At 38.5% G+C, this 20,584-nt stretch overlaps 1 protein-coding gene across 7 annotated transcripts in view; it reads left to right on the top strand.

Annotated features, from left to right (window-relative positions):
* DPYD (dihydropyrimidine dehydrogenase) overlaps positions 1–20,584 on the top strand; it is a 349,713-nt gene that overhangs the window by 222,050 nt on the left and 107,079 nt on the right. For all 7 annotated transcript variants that reach the window (XM_085586539.1, XM_085586538.1, XM_085586535.1 and 4 more), the window contains one exon: positions 18,442–18,510. In XM_085586539.1, coding sequence (XP_085442665.1) covers positions 18,442–18,510 — 69 coding nt within the window. The remainder of the gene's footprint in view (positions 1–18,441; positions 18,511–20,584) is intronic.

Here is a 20,584-nt window from a genome sequence, read left to right as displayed (position 1 = left end):
CTGAGAGGAGAACTTACTGCTTAAATTTTATATTCACATACTTGACAATAGCTACAATTTGGCCATTATCTATGCTGGGAACTGAGAATACTGGTCGTGGCAGTATGTCTTGGTGACCTGGTAAAGCAAGGAGCTGTAATCTCTTTAGCATTTGCAGTGAGGAGAACAAGCTTGAAAAGAGCAAGGTTTGAAAATAGTAAAATAGTCCTCTGCAGAAAAATGTATACCAGGGTTACACTAAGAAGGTGATGAATGCAATTGCTAAATAGTCTTTCTACACCTTTTTATAATTGATGCCCTATAGATGATAATAAGATAAGCAAATCAATTAAAAACCTCAATATGCAAATTAGTTTGGGTCTGGGTACATGCAGGAGGTCACAGAAGTACAAATAAGGGCTTTGACAGGACAGTCCATTAAATAGATTGCAGGTCATTCCCTACCAGAATAAAAGAAGTCCATCACAAACAAGCAAATGTCTGAGAAATTTGTACCACAAGAAAGAACTGATCTTGAAAGAAGATGCCAAATTTAATATTTTTTAATATTGCTACGTTAGTATTCTCAAGTCTTAAAAGTAAGTTTTTGGCCTCCTAGCTCAACACAAATAAGTTTGATCTCCTGCATGACTCTGGAGAATGTGCATAGGATACCAGATTGTCAGCTGTGACTCTGAATCTGTGATTCAGATATCAGTGTCATGATGCGTTGAATTGAGAAACCTCTTCTGCTAGAAACAGTAAGTACTCATGGACCTCCCAACTAAGCTGAAAACTCTTGTCTTAATGTTTGTTCTGCTGCTTGTGGAATGTTGCTGACAGTCTTTCTGACAGTTACTCAGCAGAGAGCAGCTCGTCAGGGCTGAAGCTGTTAAAGATGTATTTTTGTTCAACGTTTTGTTCAGAATGTCCCAGGAACACCTGTTGGGAGTAGCCCTGCTAGAGAGTGTGTGAGAACAGATCACTGGATCCCAGGCTGGTAACTGTCTTCTTTGTAGCATTGTGGGGGTTTTGGTGGTTTTGGACATTTTGGATTTGTTTGGGGTTTTTTTAATCTCCTGAAATGGTGCAATTAGTTTTATATTATTTTTATATAGAATTTATATATATTTATATAGATTTTTTTTCTACCATAGAAGTATGAAATAAGGCTGCTGGTTTTGTTTGGATTTGGTCTTTGTGGGTTCTTGGTTTGATTTTTTTTTTTTTTTTTAATTTAGATAACAAACCCAGATTTTGTTTAATTCTACCCTGTGAGGGTGGGAGAAGATAAAGGGCTACAGAGGAAGAAAAATACAATCTTAACAGGCATATATGAGTGCATTGCTACTAGAAATAAATTTTGTTGCAGAAACATGCAATGTTCAAAGAGATGAAGTTATAAGGTGAATAGAAATAGACTTGCAGCATTATTTGAATATTTTGCATAGGGAGGTTAAATTGATTTGTTAGTGTGATCCCTGAAATCTCCTACCTATCAATCTTGTGTTGGACCAGCTCAGACTTTAAAAATAGGTTTCGTCTACAGACTGGGAACATTAATCTATTTATTTAAAACTTTTTCCTCACTAAGTCTGCACTAGACCCTGTAATCTGGTTACTGAGAGGGATTGACCAGAATATCTAAAAGTGCTGTAGATCTCCTTCGAGTCATAAAATTAAGGGACGTTAGGTGGAAAAACTTTTTAAGATACACAGGACTCATAGGCTCACTGTGAGATCAAAGTTGGATTTCTCACTAGAGGTATTAGTAATAATTTATTTTTGCAGGTATTATTATAGCTTTTGCTTTTAATGGGTATTTGGAGGCCTGTGAGATGTTGTACATAGTATTTGCATTTTGAGACACCAGTCACAGACTTGCTTCAGGTTATAAAAAGCAATAGTTTGCTCTTCCTAGGCCTAGTATAGATAGCTTTACCTTTCCATCACCGAGAAATGATACTTTGTACTCCAAATACCTACTAAGTTGTATCTCTTATGCATAAATCTCACGCATCTTGACAAGCTCAATATCTAAAATCTTGGAATAAAACATTTCTAAACAATCAGGTAGGGCCATGCCCATGTGGACCTCACTTGGTACCAACATCAACCCATCATCTCAATGAGGAGGGTATGTGCTGTGCATTCTCAGGCTTATCAGAGGATTTTGCTGAAGGTCCAGATGCTTGTCCATGTGAACTGAAAAGGACACAGCACAAGGGGACAGAACCATAAGCTGGGCTGCCTAGAAGCCTGCACACTCCCAGAAGTGCAGAACAGCTACCTGGGTTGTTTGATCTGAATTTTGGGCCCACAAATCACATTAAAAAAGCTCCAGAAGTTGTTATTGCTGCAGCTTAAACTTCCCAAAGCCAGCCATCATGGATGCTTGGTAGGAGGTGAAAAAACCCACACAGCAGTTGTTAAATTCACCATATGGAAAAGATCCCTTTCACTACAGAAAACTGGCAGTAGGCCCATTCCCTTAACATCAGAGGAAATCCTAGCTGAAAAGGGAAGGTGAGGTTGGAATAAGGCACTCACATTCATTGCCTTGTCCAGGAACTAAATGACTTGGCCCTGGAGAGTGTGGAGCGCAAGAATGGCCGTAACTCCTCCATTTCCAGTGACTACTGTGATGGGTAGAAAGGAGAAGATCTCAGAGCACATGAGACTTTTTCTTCTGTCATTCACCACAAGAAAAAGGGAGGATGAAAAACAGTAAAGAAAAATGCTTCCTAAAAAAGAGAAAGGCTGCCCCAAAAGAGCAGCAGACACATTGACAACATACCTCTGCATGCTCAGGGAAGCTTTCACTTTTCCCCCATCCTGAGGGTGTCCCCATTGCTCCTGATACTGGTTCAGCTCCTTGTGAGTCAGCAGGATGCATTTTTCCCATGTTCAGTCTAAGGAGGAATTCAGCAAGAAGTCTGATTTACACAGTGAACAAAACCAGAGGCTAGTAACAGAAATGTTGATGTGTTGTGTCTTCGAGATCACTTTTGCTTATAAGGAAGGAAGTTTTTTTGGAAAGGTTCTTCCACAACACATAAAATCTGCTTAAGCCTCACATGACCTGAATCTTAATAGAGATGGGTCCGAGCTAAAAAATAGTTTGTAAATTTTCATTCCTTGAGGCTTAGGTGTTAGTAAAAAAAAAAAAAAAAAAAAAGATAAAATACAGGAAAATCTATCATCTCCCAGCATGTTTTGATAGTCATGTTTGCTATAGCAGATCTGCTTCAGCCTTGAGAAGTAGCAGAGAAGTGGTGTCAAGTCAATGTAGAATCTCTTTTCTGGGAGAGATCTGGGGAACTACAGGCTTAACATCTTTTATCCTTGTATGCAAATTGGTAAAAGCTGTTCTAAAAAATAGAACTAGTAGAAAGAAAACAAACAAAATAGTGAAGAACTCCCTTTGTAGTATGTTATGCCTTAAAAAAATTCTTTGAGGATATCAAGAGAAATTCAGATGATAAAAGTGAGCTCAGATTTCCGTTTGATAGGGTCCTTCACTGAGGAATTTGAAAGAAATTAAGTTATCATAAGATTAGAGGAAGAAACCTACATTAATAAATAACCAGTTAAATATGGGAAATGATGTTATGGAATAAATAGTCAATTTTCACAATGGATAGAGAGCTGCAGGAAAATTCTTTAGGGATCTGTATGGTGTTCTGTGCTATTTAAAATGTTTATTAACAATCTTGAAATTAGAGAAAAATTTAAGAATGTAAACTTTGCTGATGGTATGTAGGGATATAAAGATGAGAGCTGATATAAAGTTTTTTGTAGAATCTTGCATTACTGATTGACTTGCCAATGAACTGCCAGGGAAAAAAAAATGAGAGTAGTATGCAGATGAGAAAAACCAAAGATAAATTTATATGTACAGTTAGTGATTTTAAGCTAAGAGAGCACTATGAAAATCTCAGTTTAATGCTGAATAACATTGAAATAAAGCTTTTCAAACACAGAATTTCTAGAAAAGGAAGAAAGCAAATCAAAAGCCATCACTACGTCAGCATGCTGATTCTTTTTTTTTTTCCCTTCACATTTTGAATACACTTTGTGGTTCACATCTTGCTGGATTGGAACCAGAAGGGTGATAGGTGGAAATGAGTGATAGGAGATTCTTCACCACATGGCTCGGCAGCTGTGGAGCTCATTCTCATGGGGCATTGCCAGTCCCAGAGTACACACAGGCTGAGAAAAACCTACTGGAAAAACTATCTGAAAGCTTCACCTCTGACTCAGGGAATTCTGAAAATCTGGGCAAGTTTTTTGGGAAATACTATTGTGAGCTTGCCCTAGGGAGCTGCTGCTGGTGCATGTGGGAGAGGGGGCTCTGAGCTGTGTAACCCATTCCTGGGGATTTACCCTGTCAGTGCACAAAGAGGAGCTCTTAGGTTTGCACCCAGGATCAGAAGCCCTCTCTGCCTCCCAGTCCTGTCTCAACCTTTGGACCATTGTTCCTGTATTACATTTTGACAACCTGATTAGCATGTAGCTACATTACTTGAACTGAAGCTGAGATAGAGATATATTTTGTGCTAGTCTGAAATGATGTGCTAAGGGGTTTGTAATTCAAGTGCTACTTTCAATCTACTAAGATTTTCTGCATTTCCAAAGGATCACCTCAGACAATCCTACATACAGTAATATAAGAAAATCTGCTAAAAGTTTACCCAGAGACAGTATTTGATCATGCATGTTCAAATGACCATGTAGTACATGCCATAATGTTTGATGCCAACTGCACAATATTCACACAATGTTGTTTGTTTTTTTTTTTAATTCTAAATTTTTTCAAAAATATGATTATTAATCTGACAAAGAAGTGGAAAGAAACACATACTCTGGCCATCAATTTGGGGGAATTTTATTTTAGGAAAGCACATATCTGTTGCTGGAAACTGGAATTTGTAACTGGAAATAGAACCACATGGTAAATTCAGTGAGATTTTTACAATCAATTTATGATTCAGATGTACATGTTTGTGGTGAAAAATTAGGACTTTGAGGAAAAATGTGAGAAGGTCTTTTATGTTTTGCACTTGGAAACTACTGCTTTGTTGAGAACTAGTTTAGTGCAGAACTGTACTTTCTTCCTGGACATGTTATAAAGCCATGCCTTATTTTGTTTTACTATCACTACTAAGGTTTGAAAAACAGTGAGTAGTTCAGTAAAGTAGAAGACTATTTGTACATATGCTAAGAATATACTTTTGATTTTAAAAGTGACTTATTGATCCCTGGGAAAAAAAAAATCACAGTTCTGTGTGGACTGAGCACATCTTTAAAATTTTAGCCTTGGGGTAAGAAGTAGGAGAAAATTAAAGCAGTTTCTGAAATACTTCACCAGCTATCTCCTAGAAAATGACCCAATCTGCTTGATTATTGGAAAAGACAAATTCCTTAATGGCTAGCATCAGCTGAAGCTGCTTCAGGATGTGCTTTGGCAGTTGCTGCTAAAAATTCCTTTCTGCAGGGATATGTGAGCGGTCATTAAGTAGGAGTATTGACAAAGGAAATGCCCTAAACATAAAGACAGTATGATTAAAAAGATATTTCTGGAATGTAATTCTGCTGACAGTGACATGAAGAGTTGCATATTTCTGTTCATCTTATTAAAGTGTGAACATGCAGACTATTATTTAGAGGGAGAAGACAATCTTTTTTAAAATCCAAACTGTTTTATCAGTTTGGTGAGTTACTCTGTGTACAATGGAGTGCTTCAAAATGATCTGTGTGATCTGGTTGGGTATCAGGAGTGCAGATTGTAGAAATGTCCTCCATAAACTGCAACAAAGGAAATAGCATCATGTTTTAAACCCCCTGTATGCTCAGATATCCATTTCACCCCTGTGCTTAAAATAGCAGTAACAACCTTGGTGCAGGGCATTTTCTGGAGATTAATAACTGGCCAGGGTTAATGGCCCTCAGCAGTGCCTCAGGCCATCAACTCCTCCCAGCCAGTCATTACTCCCTGGGAAATGCCCTTTTCTGGGTAGTTATTGTTTTAATATTAAGATGTAGATGCCATTGGATGGAGATTAAATGACCTTGTGGCAATCTTGCAAAATAAATGTTAAAATAAAGGCAAAATTCTACAATTTTTAAGTCAACAACCAATCAAAATTAAAATCTAAAGTTTGTAAAAATGACAGAATTCTGCCAGTCTGATTATCTGTGCAAAATATATATCCCCTAAATACGTCTTCGTAATTTCCAGCTCATGTTTGTCATAGGCAATTGGCTAAATTATAGAATTTGATCTTTTAAAATGCACAGTACCTTTGACATTCATTTTACTGTCTGTGATATGATTTTAGTCTTTTATGAAGCACTGAGTGTATGTGATTTAGATAATTCTGCTTTTTCACCTTTTATATTACAATATTTGTATTATGATAATGATAGGAAAGCAAATGTATACCTGATCAAAGTTGTATGTGTATGCTGTTCCTGTATTCCATATTCTGTATATTCTGCGATGTGGTGTACATTTTAGACATTCTGCTAGAGCTCTAATGAAGAAAAATATGAAAGCTAGGTCTATATTTAAAAGGCTTGCTCACATACTTATGTAGGCTAGGAATACTAAAAATAAAATGGCATCTAACTGCTGTCCTGGCAGAACCTAGTGTAGATGCAGTTCTACCAGCAAACTGTTTATTTTTGTTCAGAAGCAAGTGCGGCGTTTGCTGCTCTGAACTGTGCGGGTAGCAGGAGAGCTGGCTCTCTGCAGACACGTTCTAGCTCACACAAGAACAGCACAGGCACATGCTGGAATCTATCACAATTACAGCCAGCTCTTCAGTGTGATTGACAGCAGCTGGACTATATCCCAGCCTCCTGTGCTTTCTGGGGAGGGGGGCTAGGGAAAGATCTCAAATTCTGAGTGAAATGTGGGAATAAAGTGTTCCAAGATGTTTTTTCTTTTCTTTATCTACCAAAAGGAACATGTAGATTAGCAGAATTCTTAGTGGGCTCTGAACTGATCTTATCCTATGCCCTCAATACCGCTGGTAGCTTCTAAACTTTTTATGCACATTGTGTTTAAGAACTATGACCATAAACTTTTACATAGTCTTCCTTACTAAACTTCTCATACCTTTCACAATTCCATATTCTAGATCTCAGCTTACCATGTTTTATATTTTAATTATTCTGTTTGTTTATTTTGGGGTTTTTGTTTAGTTTTTGTTTTGATTTTTTTGTGGGTTTGTTTTCTGGGTTTTTGGTTTTTTTTTTTGGTTTCTGTTTGTTTTTGGTTTTTTTGGGGTTTTTTTGTTCTAATGAACTGTGCTTGAAAGAGCAACTACTAAACATGCAAAATGAGGTGGCCAGCAGGATCCAAAAAGCAATCTTGTTCTCTTCATACAGTCTTAGTCTAATACACGGTTGTGTGAACACAGACATGCCAACCAATTACCAAGGGATAGCAAATTGCAGTGTGTCAGTGTGGTAACTACCCCTATTGGGAACTTGCAGCAAATACAGCCTGATTCAACACATTTCTTCAATTTTAGACATAGCAAACCAGCCTTACCTCCTATTTTATGGGGTTTGAAAGAGCACTAGAACAGCCACCAGATGCAGGTGTGCTCATGAGCAGGTAACTCATAAATCAGCAGTAACCTCATTGTGTGTTGAAATCTTGTGTGCAGAGCTAGTGGAGATGGTCTTTTGAGTGTTGAAGGAAGTGTGTGACAGTAAGTACTTATTTACTGAACACTTAAACCCAAATAAATATTTTAAAGGCTTATTTAAAGGAGACTTAAGTGCATCCTTTGTTGTGAGCCACATAGATTAAATGTAAACTAAGAAACCAACAGAGTGCTTTTCTCTCCTGTTTCCTGCCACTACACTTCCCAGTCACACAAATCTCAGGAAGAATGTTTTTTCACTGGTTATTTTTACATCTTTCTCACATTTTTAAGTGCAGGATTCCTAATCTATTTCAAATTTAATTTTCTTTTACTTCTTTTTATGTTTAATGTTTTTTTATAAAATTGTAGTTACATTGATTTTCTGTCTATACGTAATAGCTAATTTAAGTCTTATGTTTGGAAAAAATATATAGAAGCTCTATTCTTAATTTTCAGGGCAGCATTTATAAAAATCTGCTTCACTTTTCTTGCAGTGTAATATGGTATGAGAGACTTATTCTTAGCTAAACCATTCTTGGCTACCTAGCCATTTATGCTCTCTCTCTCTATAACTGTATTAAAATATGAATATTCTTGCAGAATATTTCATTTAAGTTATTTACTCAGATGAGAGTATCTAAAGATTTTGAGATTTTGTAGGTACCCCAAATTCTTACCTGTGTACAGTGTGTGCATCTTAAAGAAGAAGGGTGAGTATTAAAAATATACATGTGTTATATTTGCATTCTCTCAATGTCTCTCTCAGCACACCTCTGGTTCCTAGTAGGACTTTTGCCTTTGATTCTGCCAAAGGCATCCACACTTCACATGATTTATTTTCGATTTATCTTTTCGGGAACACGTATACTCACAGCTGGGACATTGATAAAAATCTCACCAACATTAGGTGTTTCATTTAAATGATTATTTGAATGAGGCTGTAAGGCTGTAGAAAATTCAATGCATTTTAATTTTAAAGTGTCCAATCACATAGCAGTATGCTGAGCAAGTTAGGTAACAATTTTATTAAACTTCCAAATACACAGTGAAAATAGTAAGGCCTCTTTCAGTTTCTCAGCATCTTCACATGAGCTTCCCTAAAATATGAAGAGGTGGGTCGAACTGACTCTTGAGGAGGAAAGATTAGTCAGAAGGTAACTGCCAACTTACAGCCCTTAATTTTGCATCTTCTTTGCTGCTGGAGTGTAGCCAAAAAACTACTTGGGTCATCAGACATAGCAGCTAGCTTGCTACTTAAGTAAATTCTAATGTCTGCATAGAAAAAAAAGCTACCCACTCATGAGATTTTTCTGATCATATCACAGATGGGAGCACTGCAGACCTGCCATCAGGAGGTTCAGTGCATAGTGGCACTGTTGTTTGCTGAATTTTTGGCCTGGCTGGGAAATACCAGGGGATGACAGGAAATATATATGAATAGATCAGTAGAAAACATGGATTTTTGTCTTCATTTCTTGAAAAGTTCTGTGCCTGACAGAAAGTAGAGTTTCTGTCTTTGATAATGGACTACTTTATTATAATTTTCACTGCAGAATTATTTATATATGAAACATTTTTTTCCAAATGAAAGATTCTGGTGGGGATGGATCCCACTGGTCTTGCTTTGGCCGTTGAAAAGATAGCATGCTTTTAGCCCTGTGAACATTTGCAGATTGTCTCTGATCAGGAGGTGAGCCTCCCCATTGGTCAGGGTGGTTTGGGACTGTAAAGAAGTGCTCCTCTTTGTGAAGTCCCACACCTAGACCAATACCTAGGGAAATACTATTTATATATATATAGTATTAAAATACAAAAAATATTTAGGGACTGATACTCTCCCCCATGCAGCTGGCCTTTAAAGCCATCAGATAATGTCCTGAAGGTAGGACAAGCCTTATAGCTTGTTCCTACACATCTTCCTAACTACCACACCCTCACCTCTCAGTACAGCCTAACTGAAGAGTGGTTTGTGCAAAATCAGGTAAATTATCACTGATTTTCATTATATCACTATGAGGATAATGGTGCACAGAGAGAGAGTGGGTGAGCTGTGGAGGATGCAACCTGGCTGACAAAATCATTTACTTCTACCAAGCATCCCTCTGGCACCAGCAATGTCACATGATGAAGTAGATCACAGGGCTCTGAAGTGTAAGAAGGGAGGGGTTTTTCTCTCTGCTCTCTGAGTCACAATTTTCTCCTTTACTAGCACTGATACTGCTAGCTGTCTTGAACCTTCAAAATCCAAGGAAGTGAATTAAAAGGAGCCCTGGGAACAAGAGAAGAGATAGGATGGACTTCTCAGAGATGCTCAGAGACAGATTTGACCTGGGAAATTGCTAGCTGGTGGAGTGTAGGGGTTAGGAAACTGATGAAGTTATTCATTCTGTATTTTGTCTATTTTATGCTGAACTTGTTTTCTAATAAGTTAAGCAGCTTTGCTGCTCAGTAATTGGGGAAATATATACCTAGGGGCAGTCAAAGTCTGGAAAGGATCTTAGGGTTCCTTTCAGTCAACAGCTGCTCATTCCCTCTGTGGGAACAGCCTACATGCCTTGAACATCTTTGTCTCCAGTTGGCTTTCCCTCTCAGAGGGGCACCCTGCAGAGGGTTGCCTGTATTATTGTGAAAATAAAGAGCAATTAGCAAGGTGCTCAAAGAACTGTGGTTAAAAGGACTTTGTGTATCTGGGCAGAGAATTTGATAAGAGAAAAATTTCTAAAGGTGGAGGAAAAAATTCACAAATTTGTGTAGCCTTTTGCCTGCCTTGTTTTTCTTATGTGGTCTTGAGAATCAATAATGTGTCAGCACCCTGGTGAAAAGCTTTTGCTACAGGTCATAGCATGTGTCTGAAATATCATAGAATTAGATATATCCTTTTTCTGTTAGCTTCTCCAATAATGTATTGGCCCCCTCTGCTTTCTCTTTATATTAAATCAGTGTGGAAAGCACAGAAATACAGCAGGGGCATGCCAATTCCACAAGGGCTTGCAGGCATTGTTAGAAAGAAGTACTGCCAAAAATTACTATCTGTTTTCATCTTCTCTTGGTTTCAGTCTTTATTTCCATGCAGTCATATATTTGTTTTCACTCATTAGTAAAGAGACTAAAGGTTGAACTAGGGTAGGTTTCCTATTAAATATAAAATCCCAGATATTCTATCAAATTTCCAGGGAAGTCTTTAGCCATATAGGTAATTTTCATTACAATTTGAAGGGTTTACCTGAAATACTGAAATTTTCAACAGTCTGTCATAAAATGGACATACTACTTCTAGTCATGTTAAATATTTGAACTTCCCTGAAGTGCTCTATACAGATGCTGTATTCTCTTTCATTGTACATATGCTTTGGGGAACTCTTATTCCATTCCCTTTTCACTGTTCAGAAGTTACCACATCTTAATTAGAGTGCCCCAAGTCATGGGGGATGCATCAGATCTTTTTTTTTCTTGACCATTCACCTTTTTTTCAGTTGCATTGAGAATTAGCAGGATTCTCATTAGGTCACATTTCAATTTCATTTTCATTTATGCACATTTCCACGTCTGTGATGTCTGTCTGTACACTTCTGTGTAAGCAGGGCCAAGGTAGCTCCACTGCTGCCCTGGTAGTGCTGACACGGTGCTCAGTCTGACATAGTAGAAGGGCACTTACAAAACCAAGTAAATCCCTTGTTTTCTACAGGTGCAGCAAGTTCTTACGTGCAACCTGCTTAGCTTTCTGCTCCCATCAAAGACACAATTTGTGTTATTTTACAGAGAAAAAGGTTTGTTTATAAACTTTGGGTTTTCTTTGTACAAGGGTGTTAGAACCTAACAACAATCTAGGCCTGATTTTGAAGTTGTAGCCCAGTGTACTCACTGAAATCCATGAAATAATCTCATTAAATAGGCGAATCTCATTGATAGAAGCAGGATCACCATATGAAAATAACTGCCTTTAAAAATAAGCATCTCCATTTAGCCTGGGATTAGAATCTTTGGTGTTTTCTGCTCATGCTGATTTTCGTATGTAATACATAGAGCAAATCATAGCATTTTCAAACTTTTATCAACATCTTTCTATACTTAGTTGTGTGCTGGTAATGTTTTGCCTGTTTTTGTGTTGCTCTGTTGTATCTAATTTCCCCTTCCTTTAAAACACAAAGAGGAGATCTCTCTATAAGGTAGCAAGGCACAGAAAGTGCTTTATTCAGGTTTGCTACAACTGAATAATAAACCTACTAATATCCCCTACTTGTCCCATTTTCAAATACTCAAATATATGCATTTTAAGTGAAAGTGAAGGAGGAAAACAATGGATGGTTTAAGATTGTTAAATTATTTACTGGAGAGTAAATTCCCTGAAAAAAGAAGAGAGAAGAGAAGCAGAATTGCAGGTCAGCAGTGTCAAGACATTCTGCATTGCTTGTCTTTATCATCATGCAGAATCTTTTTATTAAGGCAGTGCAGAAAGAATAGATTTATGGACTGAAGGTACAATCTTTCATATGTCCATATCCATCTAGATTGACAGTTCCTACCAACTTGAATTTCCCAGGAGAGGCAGTGTTACTGGTGTCAGTGGATGGCATCATTTACTTCAGTGTTCCATTATTAAATTGATAACAAGATAATTCCTCTGCTTCTCAGAGACATGACAGGTTTTACAATTGTTAACTTTCTTATTGCATGGGATTTGATGTTCTAGGTAGTTTTTAATAAGAAGCTTATTTTTATTTCAGTTCTGCAACAAATCAAAATTTACAAGAATGTACAGGAAAAGAGAAAACAGGCTGAGTGTACAAGGCAGCAAAATCAGGCTGGTTTCCAGAGGGTTATTTTTATAGCAGCAAATGTTTGTGCTCCTGTTGTTTTTCAATACTGCACATTTGAGTGTATTTGTGCAGTACAGAATGTTTGTTGTGCTTGTACTCCTGTCTTGTACAGTGGGTGTTAGAAGTGTTCTGTACATTGGTAATTCTGGCTCTGTTTTTTTGAGGGGGATCATCTCATCAGCCAGTGACCATTTTGAAAAGCAGAGGGTGGCCATTGGTAGCACTGGATAGCACAAAACCTCCAAGAACTTTTCTGCTGGCTCAGTGTGGCACAGCTGGGACTCATCCTCGACTTGGTGCTGTGTAAGAGGCAGGGGTAGAGAGGAAGGCTGTTGGTGTGAGTCTTGAGAAGTGGAACATCTCGAATGGAACCCAAAAATCTTGTGTTGCTGTTGTTCCCCCCTCGCTGCCAGCTCTTTGCGGGCAGCCTGGCCTACGGCCGGTGTGTTTGGCTCACTCATGTGAAGAACTACGAGAAACCCATCTGCAGGTGTTTTTTCCACGCAGGTATTTACAAGGTTAGTTACTGTGTCATGGAAATGGCAAAGGAGTGCCCTATAAACTGTTCTTTGTGGACTGCTTGCCAAGTACCTGGTGGCCCTGTGCTCTTGTAGCTGCACTTGGGCAGGACCTTCAGGAAAGGTTCTGAGCGCTGGCTTGTTACGGTGTGCGGGTGAGAGATGGTGTGGGCCAGCACTGAGTGAAGGTCCCCTCCTTCTGACAGATGGGGAATTTAATGCTGTGAAACAGTGATGCAGCTGCCAAGTTCTCCTCTCCTTATGTTTGTGTAGATGTAGGTGCCTTTTCCTCTGGTGAGTGGTGAACTGAACATCTTATTTTTGCCATTGCTCTAGAAAGATTGTATCATCACTGCCAAACTCCTTCTTACTAAATGCTTCCTGAGGAATTTTGATTTAAAATGTTTGTGTTTGTACAGACTGAGCAGGTCGTGTGGCAAGGCTGTACTGTTTCAAAGGAAAAAATGTGTCTTGAAAGGAAGTTTGAGGTCTTTCCATCTGACCCAAACACAAATACCTTTTGAAGTTTAGCTTGATTAGCATTAATTCTGTGGGTATTGAAATCTGGTTCTTAATAAAATCTTCAATCTCTGCACCCCATCTTTAAACACCAGTTATCCTGTTCCTTATCTCTGCCTCCCAAACAAATAGCTATTAAAAAGCCCACTCCTTCAGCCTTCTTGAAAGCTCCTCTTGATTTTACAGCTTTCAGGGGAGCGGTCTTTAAAGATGATGCTAAGAATCTCTTTCTGGTTTTGCACTTGAAAAATAAAATACTGTGTCTTTTTGTCAGTATTTGAGAAATCAGAGAGGGGTGCATGTTGTGGCCAGCAGCAGTGTCTAAACAGAGCATCTATGGACATGATGCAGAACTGCCCTCAAGTCTGGTGCAGCAATAAGAAGGTACAGGTAGAAAAGAGCAAGCAGAATTTATGGTGGCTGGTTTCCTGTAGTGCAGGGAGATTATGCACAGTCTGGAAGAGGAGGTTCTGAACAGATGCAGGCTCTGGCCAGTGTGTGATGACCAAAATAAATATGGTTATCACAGGCATGAGGATTGTAATTTCATTCTGTATGTTCAGAATTTTTCTTAAATTTGTAGGAATTGACAGTGTTCACATTTAAATCCAGATTGCTGAGACTTTTCTTCAGGCTGTTCGAGTGTACTGAAGCTCCCTTACTCCCTGCAGAGCAGTACTGGACAAATGGTAATTGTCAATGTAGAGTTTTACTGCTTTCGGCTTTAAATAGATGTGACCCAAACTAGACCCAGTTGTTGTTTTGTTTTTGTTTTTTTTTCCTCCTTCTTTTTGTTTTGCAGCCTCTTGCAGTGAATTCTGTATGCTAGGAAAGAAGGATCACTTGAAAACGTACACAGTGGCAAACCTCATCCTTATTATTTCTTTTCGTTCTATTGCATTCATGAGACATCCACACAGAGATAATGGATGAGGAAAAGAACATTCACAAGGGAAACAGATTCTAGTTTAAGCTTCCAGGGGATTATTATAAACAGGGAGAAAAATATTTTAAGGATTATAAGAAGTACCTTGTCAGTGTTCTTTTAAGTAGAACAACTACTAATGCATTAGTCACAGAATTGTGTGAAATGTAGCTTTTTACTGCTTTAGCTACAGTATATTCATCTTATAATGGTGTCCTAACTGGTACATTACATACCCTCCCTTTTCCACCTCCCTTCCCTCCAACAACAAGCAAGTTTTATTGAGGACCTCTTTGTTCCATGAACGATCAGGAAAATGCTGAACACAGAACAGTGTGTGATGTTGCAAACGTGCATTTGTCACTTTATAGGCATTTGGAGGAATTGTCAGTCACATGTGGTGCCGGGGTGAAAAGCCCTTGTCTGGTGGCATCTGTCACAGTGATGGTCAGGGAGGGACAGAGTCTGCAGGGCTGCTGCCCTCCCCGGCCTGGGGAGGGGCGGCAGCATCTCCCACAACAGGCAAAACAGCAGTTTGGGTGGAGGAGAAGAGGGAACAGCCTATACCAGCTATGATTTTGATCTGGAATAAGGAATGGGCCAGGGGTCCCACTGTGCTTCAATCATGCACAGTTTGCAGGCAGCCCACACTCGAGCTGTGACAAAGCTGCAATTTAGCCAACCCTCATTTACCACTTACCACACTTTAGCAGCAGCTTCATTGTGAGATCTGTCAGGAGTCTACTTTTGTAAGCTGGGAAGCATGTGCAGCCTCACACTTGTGGCTCCAACCACTGTAATTAGCTCACGTCAGGTTGCCACTGAAAATTGGAGGAATCAAAAGGGAGGATGTGCTCTCTGCAGATGCTCCTGGGCAGGGCCACATGCTGAACCTCCATGAGATAGCACCTGTTTGGGGCTATTAAATTTGCAGGGTTGGTAATGTGGTACATGGCATTGTAGGTACTGAAAATATGAGTGAGAAGAGACTTAGAAGCTGAAATGTGATACAGTTCTCATTTATTACTTTCCAATAAAACCTCTGCCTGTTATCACTTGTAATTCTTACTTTGTTCTTGCTGTTCTCTTTTAGGTAGATAATAGTCTATATTTTCTTTATAAATTTCCATGTGTGATTTTAGGAGTAGATCTGAACCTCAGGCATCACCAATAGTTCCCCTAAATGTTCACACATGACAGTGATTATTTTTCTCGGGCACTGAATCCAAATGAAAAGACTGTGAAGGTGTTTTGGGGAAAAACAGTCACTTGAGACAAGACAGTTTTGTTAGCACAGAGTACTGGGGGATATTCTTCCACCTAGGAAATAAGTTTATTTTCAAATTATAAAAGAGCACTGGGGAAAAAAAAAAAACAAACCAAAAAAAACCCCATAAAATCCCTACTGTTTTTAAATTTTCATTATTCCCTCTGAGATCATGGCTTTCCCGTTAACAGTCATGGCAAAAATGTAATTTTTGTTTTGAGTTATTTTTGTTGTAAACCACTGCTTCTGTCAAAAAGTATGAGCTTAATTTTAAATATGAATCCTAAAACTAATCAATATTAAATAAACATGTTATCTTAATTAACAGCTCTTTGAAACATCACAGATCATGTTCCTCCTCTTTTGTACACTCCCAGCAGAATTTTCAAATTTCATTAGTAACACTTGATGTAACCTAACTCAACTACTTATGAATTTAAGTCAGCTGCCCTTGTTGTCTTACAACTTTCCCCAATGAAAAATTTGGTTTGTTTTAAAGCTCAATTGTGCAGATTTCTGATGTACTTTGGATTGTGACTGCAACTGTGAAAATCCTTATCATGCTGTCAGTGTCTGAGCTGCTGGGTTGTTTTTTTTGTTTTAGTTGGTTTATAAAAAGCATGAAATTGACAAGATACAGTTTCTAGATAAATTCCAGTTGCTTTAAATTTTTCTCATATATAATTTCTTAGGCAGATTTTTCATAAATTTTGCTTTTAAAATTGAAGTCCTTTAAAAAAGATTTCTGTTTATTACCGGAGCCCTCAGTTTATTTTGAATATTCAAATAGGACACAGAACAGATTTTGTTTCATTAACATTTGACCTATACAGCTATATAAGATTTTTCCCTATTTAAAAAATTACGGTATAGGAGAGAGACTCTTTTTCCCTGTCAGAGGGGAATTAAAGCGTGGGCAGTAATGATTGTGTGTGCTTAATGAAGAGTTTAGTCTTATATTTATGCCAGAGGTGAGCACAAATGGGCACCTGCAGGCAAGGCAGGCACTTCATCAAACACTTCCCTCTCACCAGACTGCCATCCTGCAAACAGCAGCCAGAAGGGTGGGTGGGTGGGTGGGCAGTCTGCAGGTAGGTGGGCTCATTGTAGAGACTCATCAGAGCAAAACAATGGAAATAATGATGATGATACATGGTATTTCCTTTTAAATTAATAGAATGTAACCTCACCATGTCCAATTTTCTCCATACCTGCCTTACTTTCCAAAGTGTGTTTCCCCTCCCTTCTGAAGATACTAAATATCTCCTCCTTCTTATGTAGATAATTTGGGAGTTTACAGTTTCTAGCAATTGTGTGTATTGGACAATTTTTCTACACCATGCTTTTCAGTATTTATTTGAAATGAATGAGTCATTAACCCTCAGAATTACAGGAAAGTTCAAGAGAAGTGTTAAAATGAGGGGGTGGCAGATTAAGCCAACCCTAGATATTAATGAGACAGTAAAACTTGTTTGGAAAACAAGATTAAAATCAAATGTCACATTGCCTGTCAATCACACTTTCATGTGAAATGAAATTTATATGTAAGAGGGCTAAATAAACAAGAGCATGGCCAGACATTTCTCTATTCTCCTCTCCTCGTGTTTCCTTTGAACACAAACTATAGACTTCTATTAAGTTCTTTCTCTGATATCTTTTCTATGTAACCTTTTAGCTGCTGCAATAGTTTCTTGTTGCATTTTTTTTCCAAACATCATCCTTCTAAGAAGTTCTTCATGCAGGAGTTTCTGGGCTGATTTATTTGCTGATCTTACCTCAAATATATCAACCTCAGAATTTCAACCTTTGAGTTCAGAACACATGATTTTATTTTAGTCTTAAATGGAAACTAGAACTGTCACTTGAACTGGGTATTGACCAGAGAAGTAGTTAACATTCATTTAACAGTAAATAGCACTGTATGCAACTGGTACATTGTGTGTTTAGGTGCCCCCCCACACCCTGAAGAATCCTGTTAGATTTTATTTTACATAAAAACATGAACCTCAGGAAATATTCTAGAGGGAGCAGCAGCTAGAAGCAGAATCTGGACTTGAAAGGTGCTCGGTGTAATGAAAAAGAATGGCAATTACACAGAATAGCTTTGGGGAGCTGGGGCCAGTCAGTGCATAGGCAATAGAATCTGCATTGTGGGATAACAAAAGCTGGAGGTTCCCTGGGCCATTCTCTCAATCCTGCAGAACTTCCCCACATCTTGAAAGTCTCCTCCCAGTTACCTCTGGGACACAGAGTAGTTCTGGCTGCCTTTCACTGTTCTGAACTTGCATGGTAAGAGACTCCAGGGTCTGGATTTGATATGTCCTGGATTCCTGAAGTCATCTGGAATATTGTGTTCATACACTGCCACAATGGAGTGTAAATTCATGCACTGATGTCTTTCCTACCTCTAAATAGTCAAAATGCTTCTGTCATTTGTATTAACAGTAGATAACAACTTCATTCCTCAGACATCAAGAACAAGTATGTCTGACAGCTTTGTGGTTGGCTCTGTGTGACTTCGTTGTCACTGTGTCGCACGGCAGAGAGAACGCACATGGATAGGACCTTCTTTAAAACCCAGGGATATAATAGATGAGTTTGTTCACTGTTTCTTGTCCCCAGTGGAGTCTGCAGCTGTATTTCATTCTCTAGCTCCTGGCAGACAGCTGGTAGTTCCCATATGCAGGCTGTGCAGTTCATGTCTAGAGTCACAGGAATGTACAGTATTACAATAATGTATGTGTGCTCTTTCCAGGTTCTGATTGCCAGCATCATGTGCAGCTATAGCAGGGAGGACTGGACTGAACTTTCAAAAATGGCTCAGGTAATGGTTTCCTAAATCTGTTTCCACATTTTTTTTTTTTAAATTCTCCTTGAAAACAAGAGCTGCAGTAAGGAATTTCTTGAAAGAAATAGATTCAAAGAGAAAAATGAGAGTTTAAAACATGTCCATTATAATTTCTTTATTCTGTGTTTTCATTAAAATGATGGAAATGTAAATTTAAAGGAAATCTTTTCCATAAAAATGGTCCCTTGGATTTTTAAGCAGTACCTAGAAAGCCTTTAGTCTTTGAATCTATATACTTTTTATTTGCATTTTAAGCAAACTGTATATTATGACAGATGCCCTGATAAAATTTAATTCTACCTTTGAGAACCCAACTTGATCTTACCTTGCCTAGAGGCACACTAGTTTGACAGCACCAGAAGAAATTTTGAATATAAAACTCTTGAATATTTAAAGTATAAAGGGCTCATTTAATGCTATTCTAGTTTTAATACAGACTTTCAAAAATGATAGCTGAGAAAGTCAGCATCTATAATAGCAGTCAGCAGGCTTTCTATAATATAAATCCAATCTTACAGAAATGCAAACAGACTATGCACCTGAAATTTCTATTCAATTTGAGGAAAAAACTATTTAATAACATGTACCTGTGTCCATAGGGAGTAGTATAAGAAATACCTATCAGGACTGCACTAATTTCATTCAGAAATTAGTATCTATATCTGAATATAGGAAAGGTGTCTATAACTGAATGGAAAGCAAAGTTGCTACATTTAAATTAAAGCATGTTTTCCACATAAAGTATCTAGAGGAAATTAAAAGCATAGTATTAACAAATTTAAGTAAAGAAAAAAATCACCTTATTGTTATTGCTAGCACTACCTCAGATTTAAATGTTTAAATTATAAATATGCTTTTATATATGTATGGGTAGATGTGTAAATATTTTGAATTAGTGTTTTCATATGGCAGACTGTTTGGACATCACTGTTGCTTTACTCAGTGCCCTAAGCCCTCCTGTGGTTATGTAGGGTGACACTTCTCAATTTTCTTTGAACATTTTTAACCTATGAGGAAAAAAGTCACTTTGGGGACTTAGGGAAGTGAAATTAAACATTTTCAGTAGCTAGCTTGGTGATCTTCAACACTATTTCAATTTTTACCTATATATACCTAATTGACCATGACATCATATTTTGAGATCTATGCTTGACAGAAGCAGTGCCACTTTTAAACAGATTAGGATGAATGGCTTTACTGTGCCATTTGCTCCTGATTTTTTAATCGAGTGGTACTGCTGCCCAACTTTAAGATACATATTTCCAATCCATGCTTGTATTTATGCTACCCCTTTAGAAAAGGAGTGGTTCTTTAAATGCAGGCAATGGTGTGTAACCTGTGTGATAGAAGATTCTTCTGGGAAGTAGTTGCTGGTGTCTGCCCTGTGGAGAGCAGCACTAGTTTGGGGCGCCCTGGAATGCGCAGCTGAAGAGCAGGGCTGTTTAATCGCACGTAGGATCCTGCCTAGGAGGTAATAGATGTGGCTTTCACAGGAGCAGAAGCCCCAGAAGGTCCCACAGTGTCTCAGCAGGAGGACGACCTATTCATCCAAAAGGTCAGCTTGTCAGGGAGGCCGAGAGCCCCGGCGTGGCCCGGCTCGCGGGGCCGGCCGGGGCGGGGAGGCTTCCTGCCAGTGATGGATGGCTTCTCCTGCTCACGCACTGTGGGAGCTGCTGAACCGTGGCCACACAGCAGGCAAAGTTACTCCAGCTCAATAAGCAAAACAAAATGCAGATGCAGAACAAAGCCCTAGTTAGAGTCTCTGGAAAGCAACAGGAGGGATGTTCGTGTCAGGCTGGAGCAGTTCAGAAAGGAAGAGGAGCGTGTCTGCGTGCTGCCCTCGGACAGCTCGGCTCCTTCCCCTTTTAATTGTAACTATTAGCATGACTAATATCTTTGTTTAGACTTTTTTTATTAACCTCCTGTTCTTCAGAAACAAATTTACTTCATGACGAAAGCTATGGCACAGTACAGGTGCCTGCAGAAAATCTGGAGACTGAATCCATTAAAGCAAAAAGGAAACATATATTACAGAGTTACAGTTCTTCAG

This window comes from Lonchura striata, chromosome 8 (genome assembly GCF_050655825.1).
Source record: "Lonchura striata isolate lonStrDom1 chromosome 8, ASM5065582v1, whole genome shotgun sequence".
Lineage (NCBI taxonomy): Eukaryota > Metazoa > Chordata > Aves > Passeriformes > Estrildidae > Lonchura > Lonchura striata.
The sequence above is the reverse complement of the archived record's forward strand: the minus strand, read 5'-3'. Positions and strand labels throughout refer to the sequence as shown.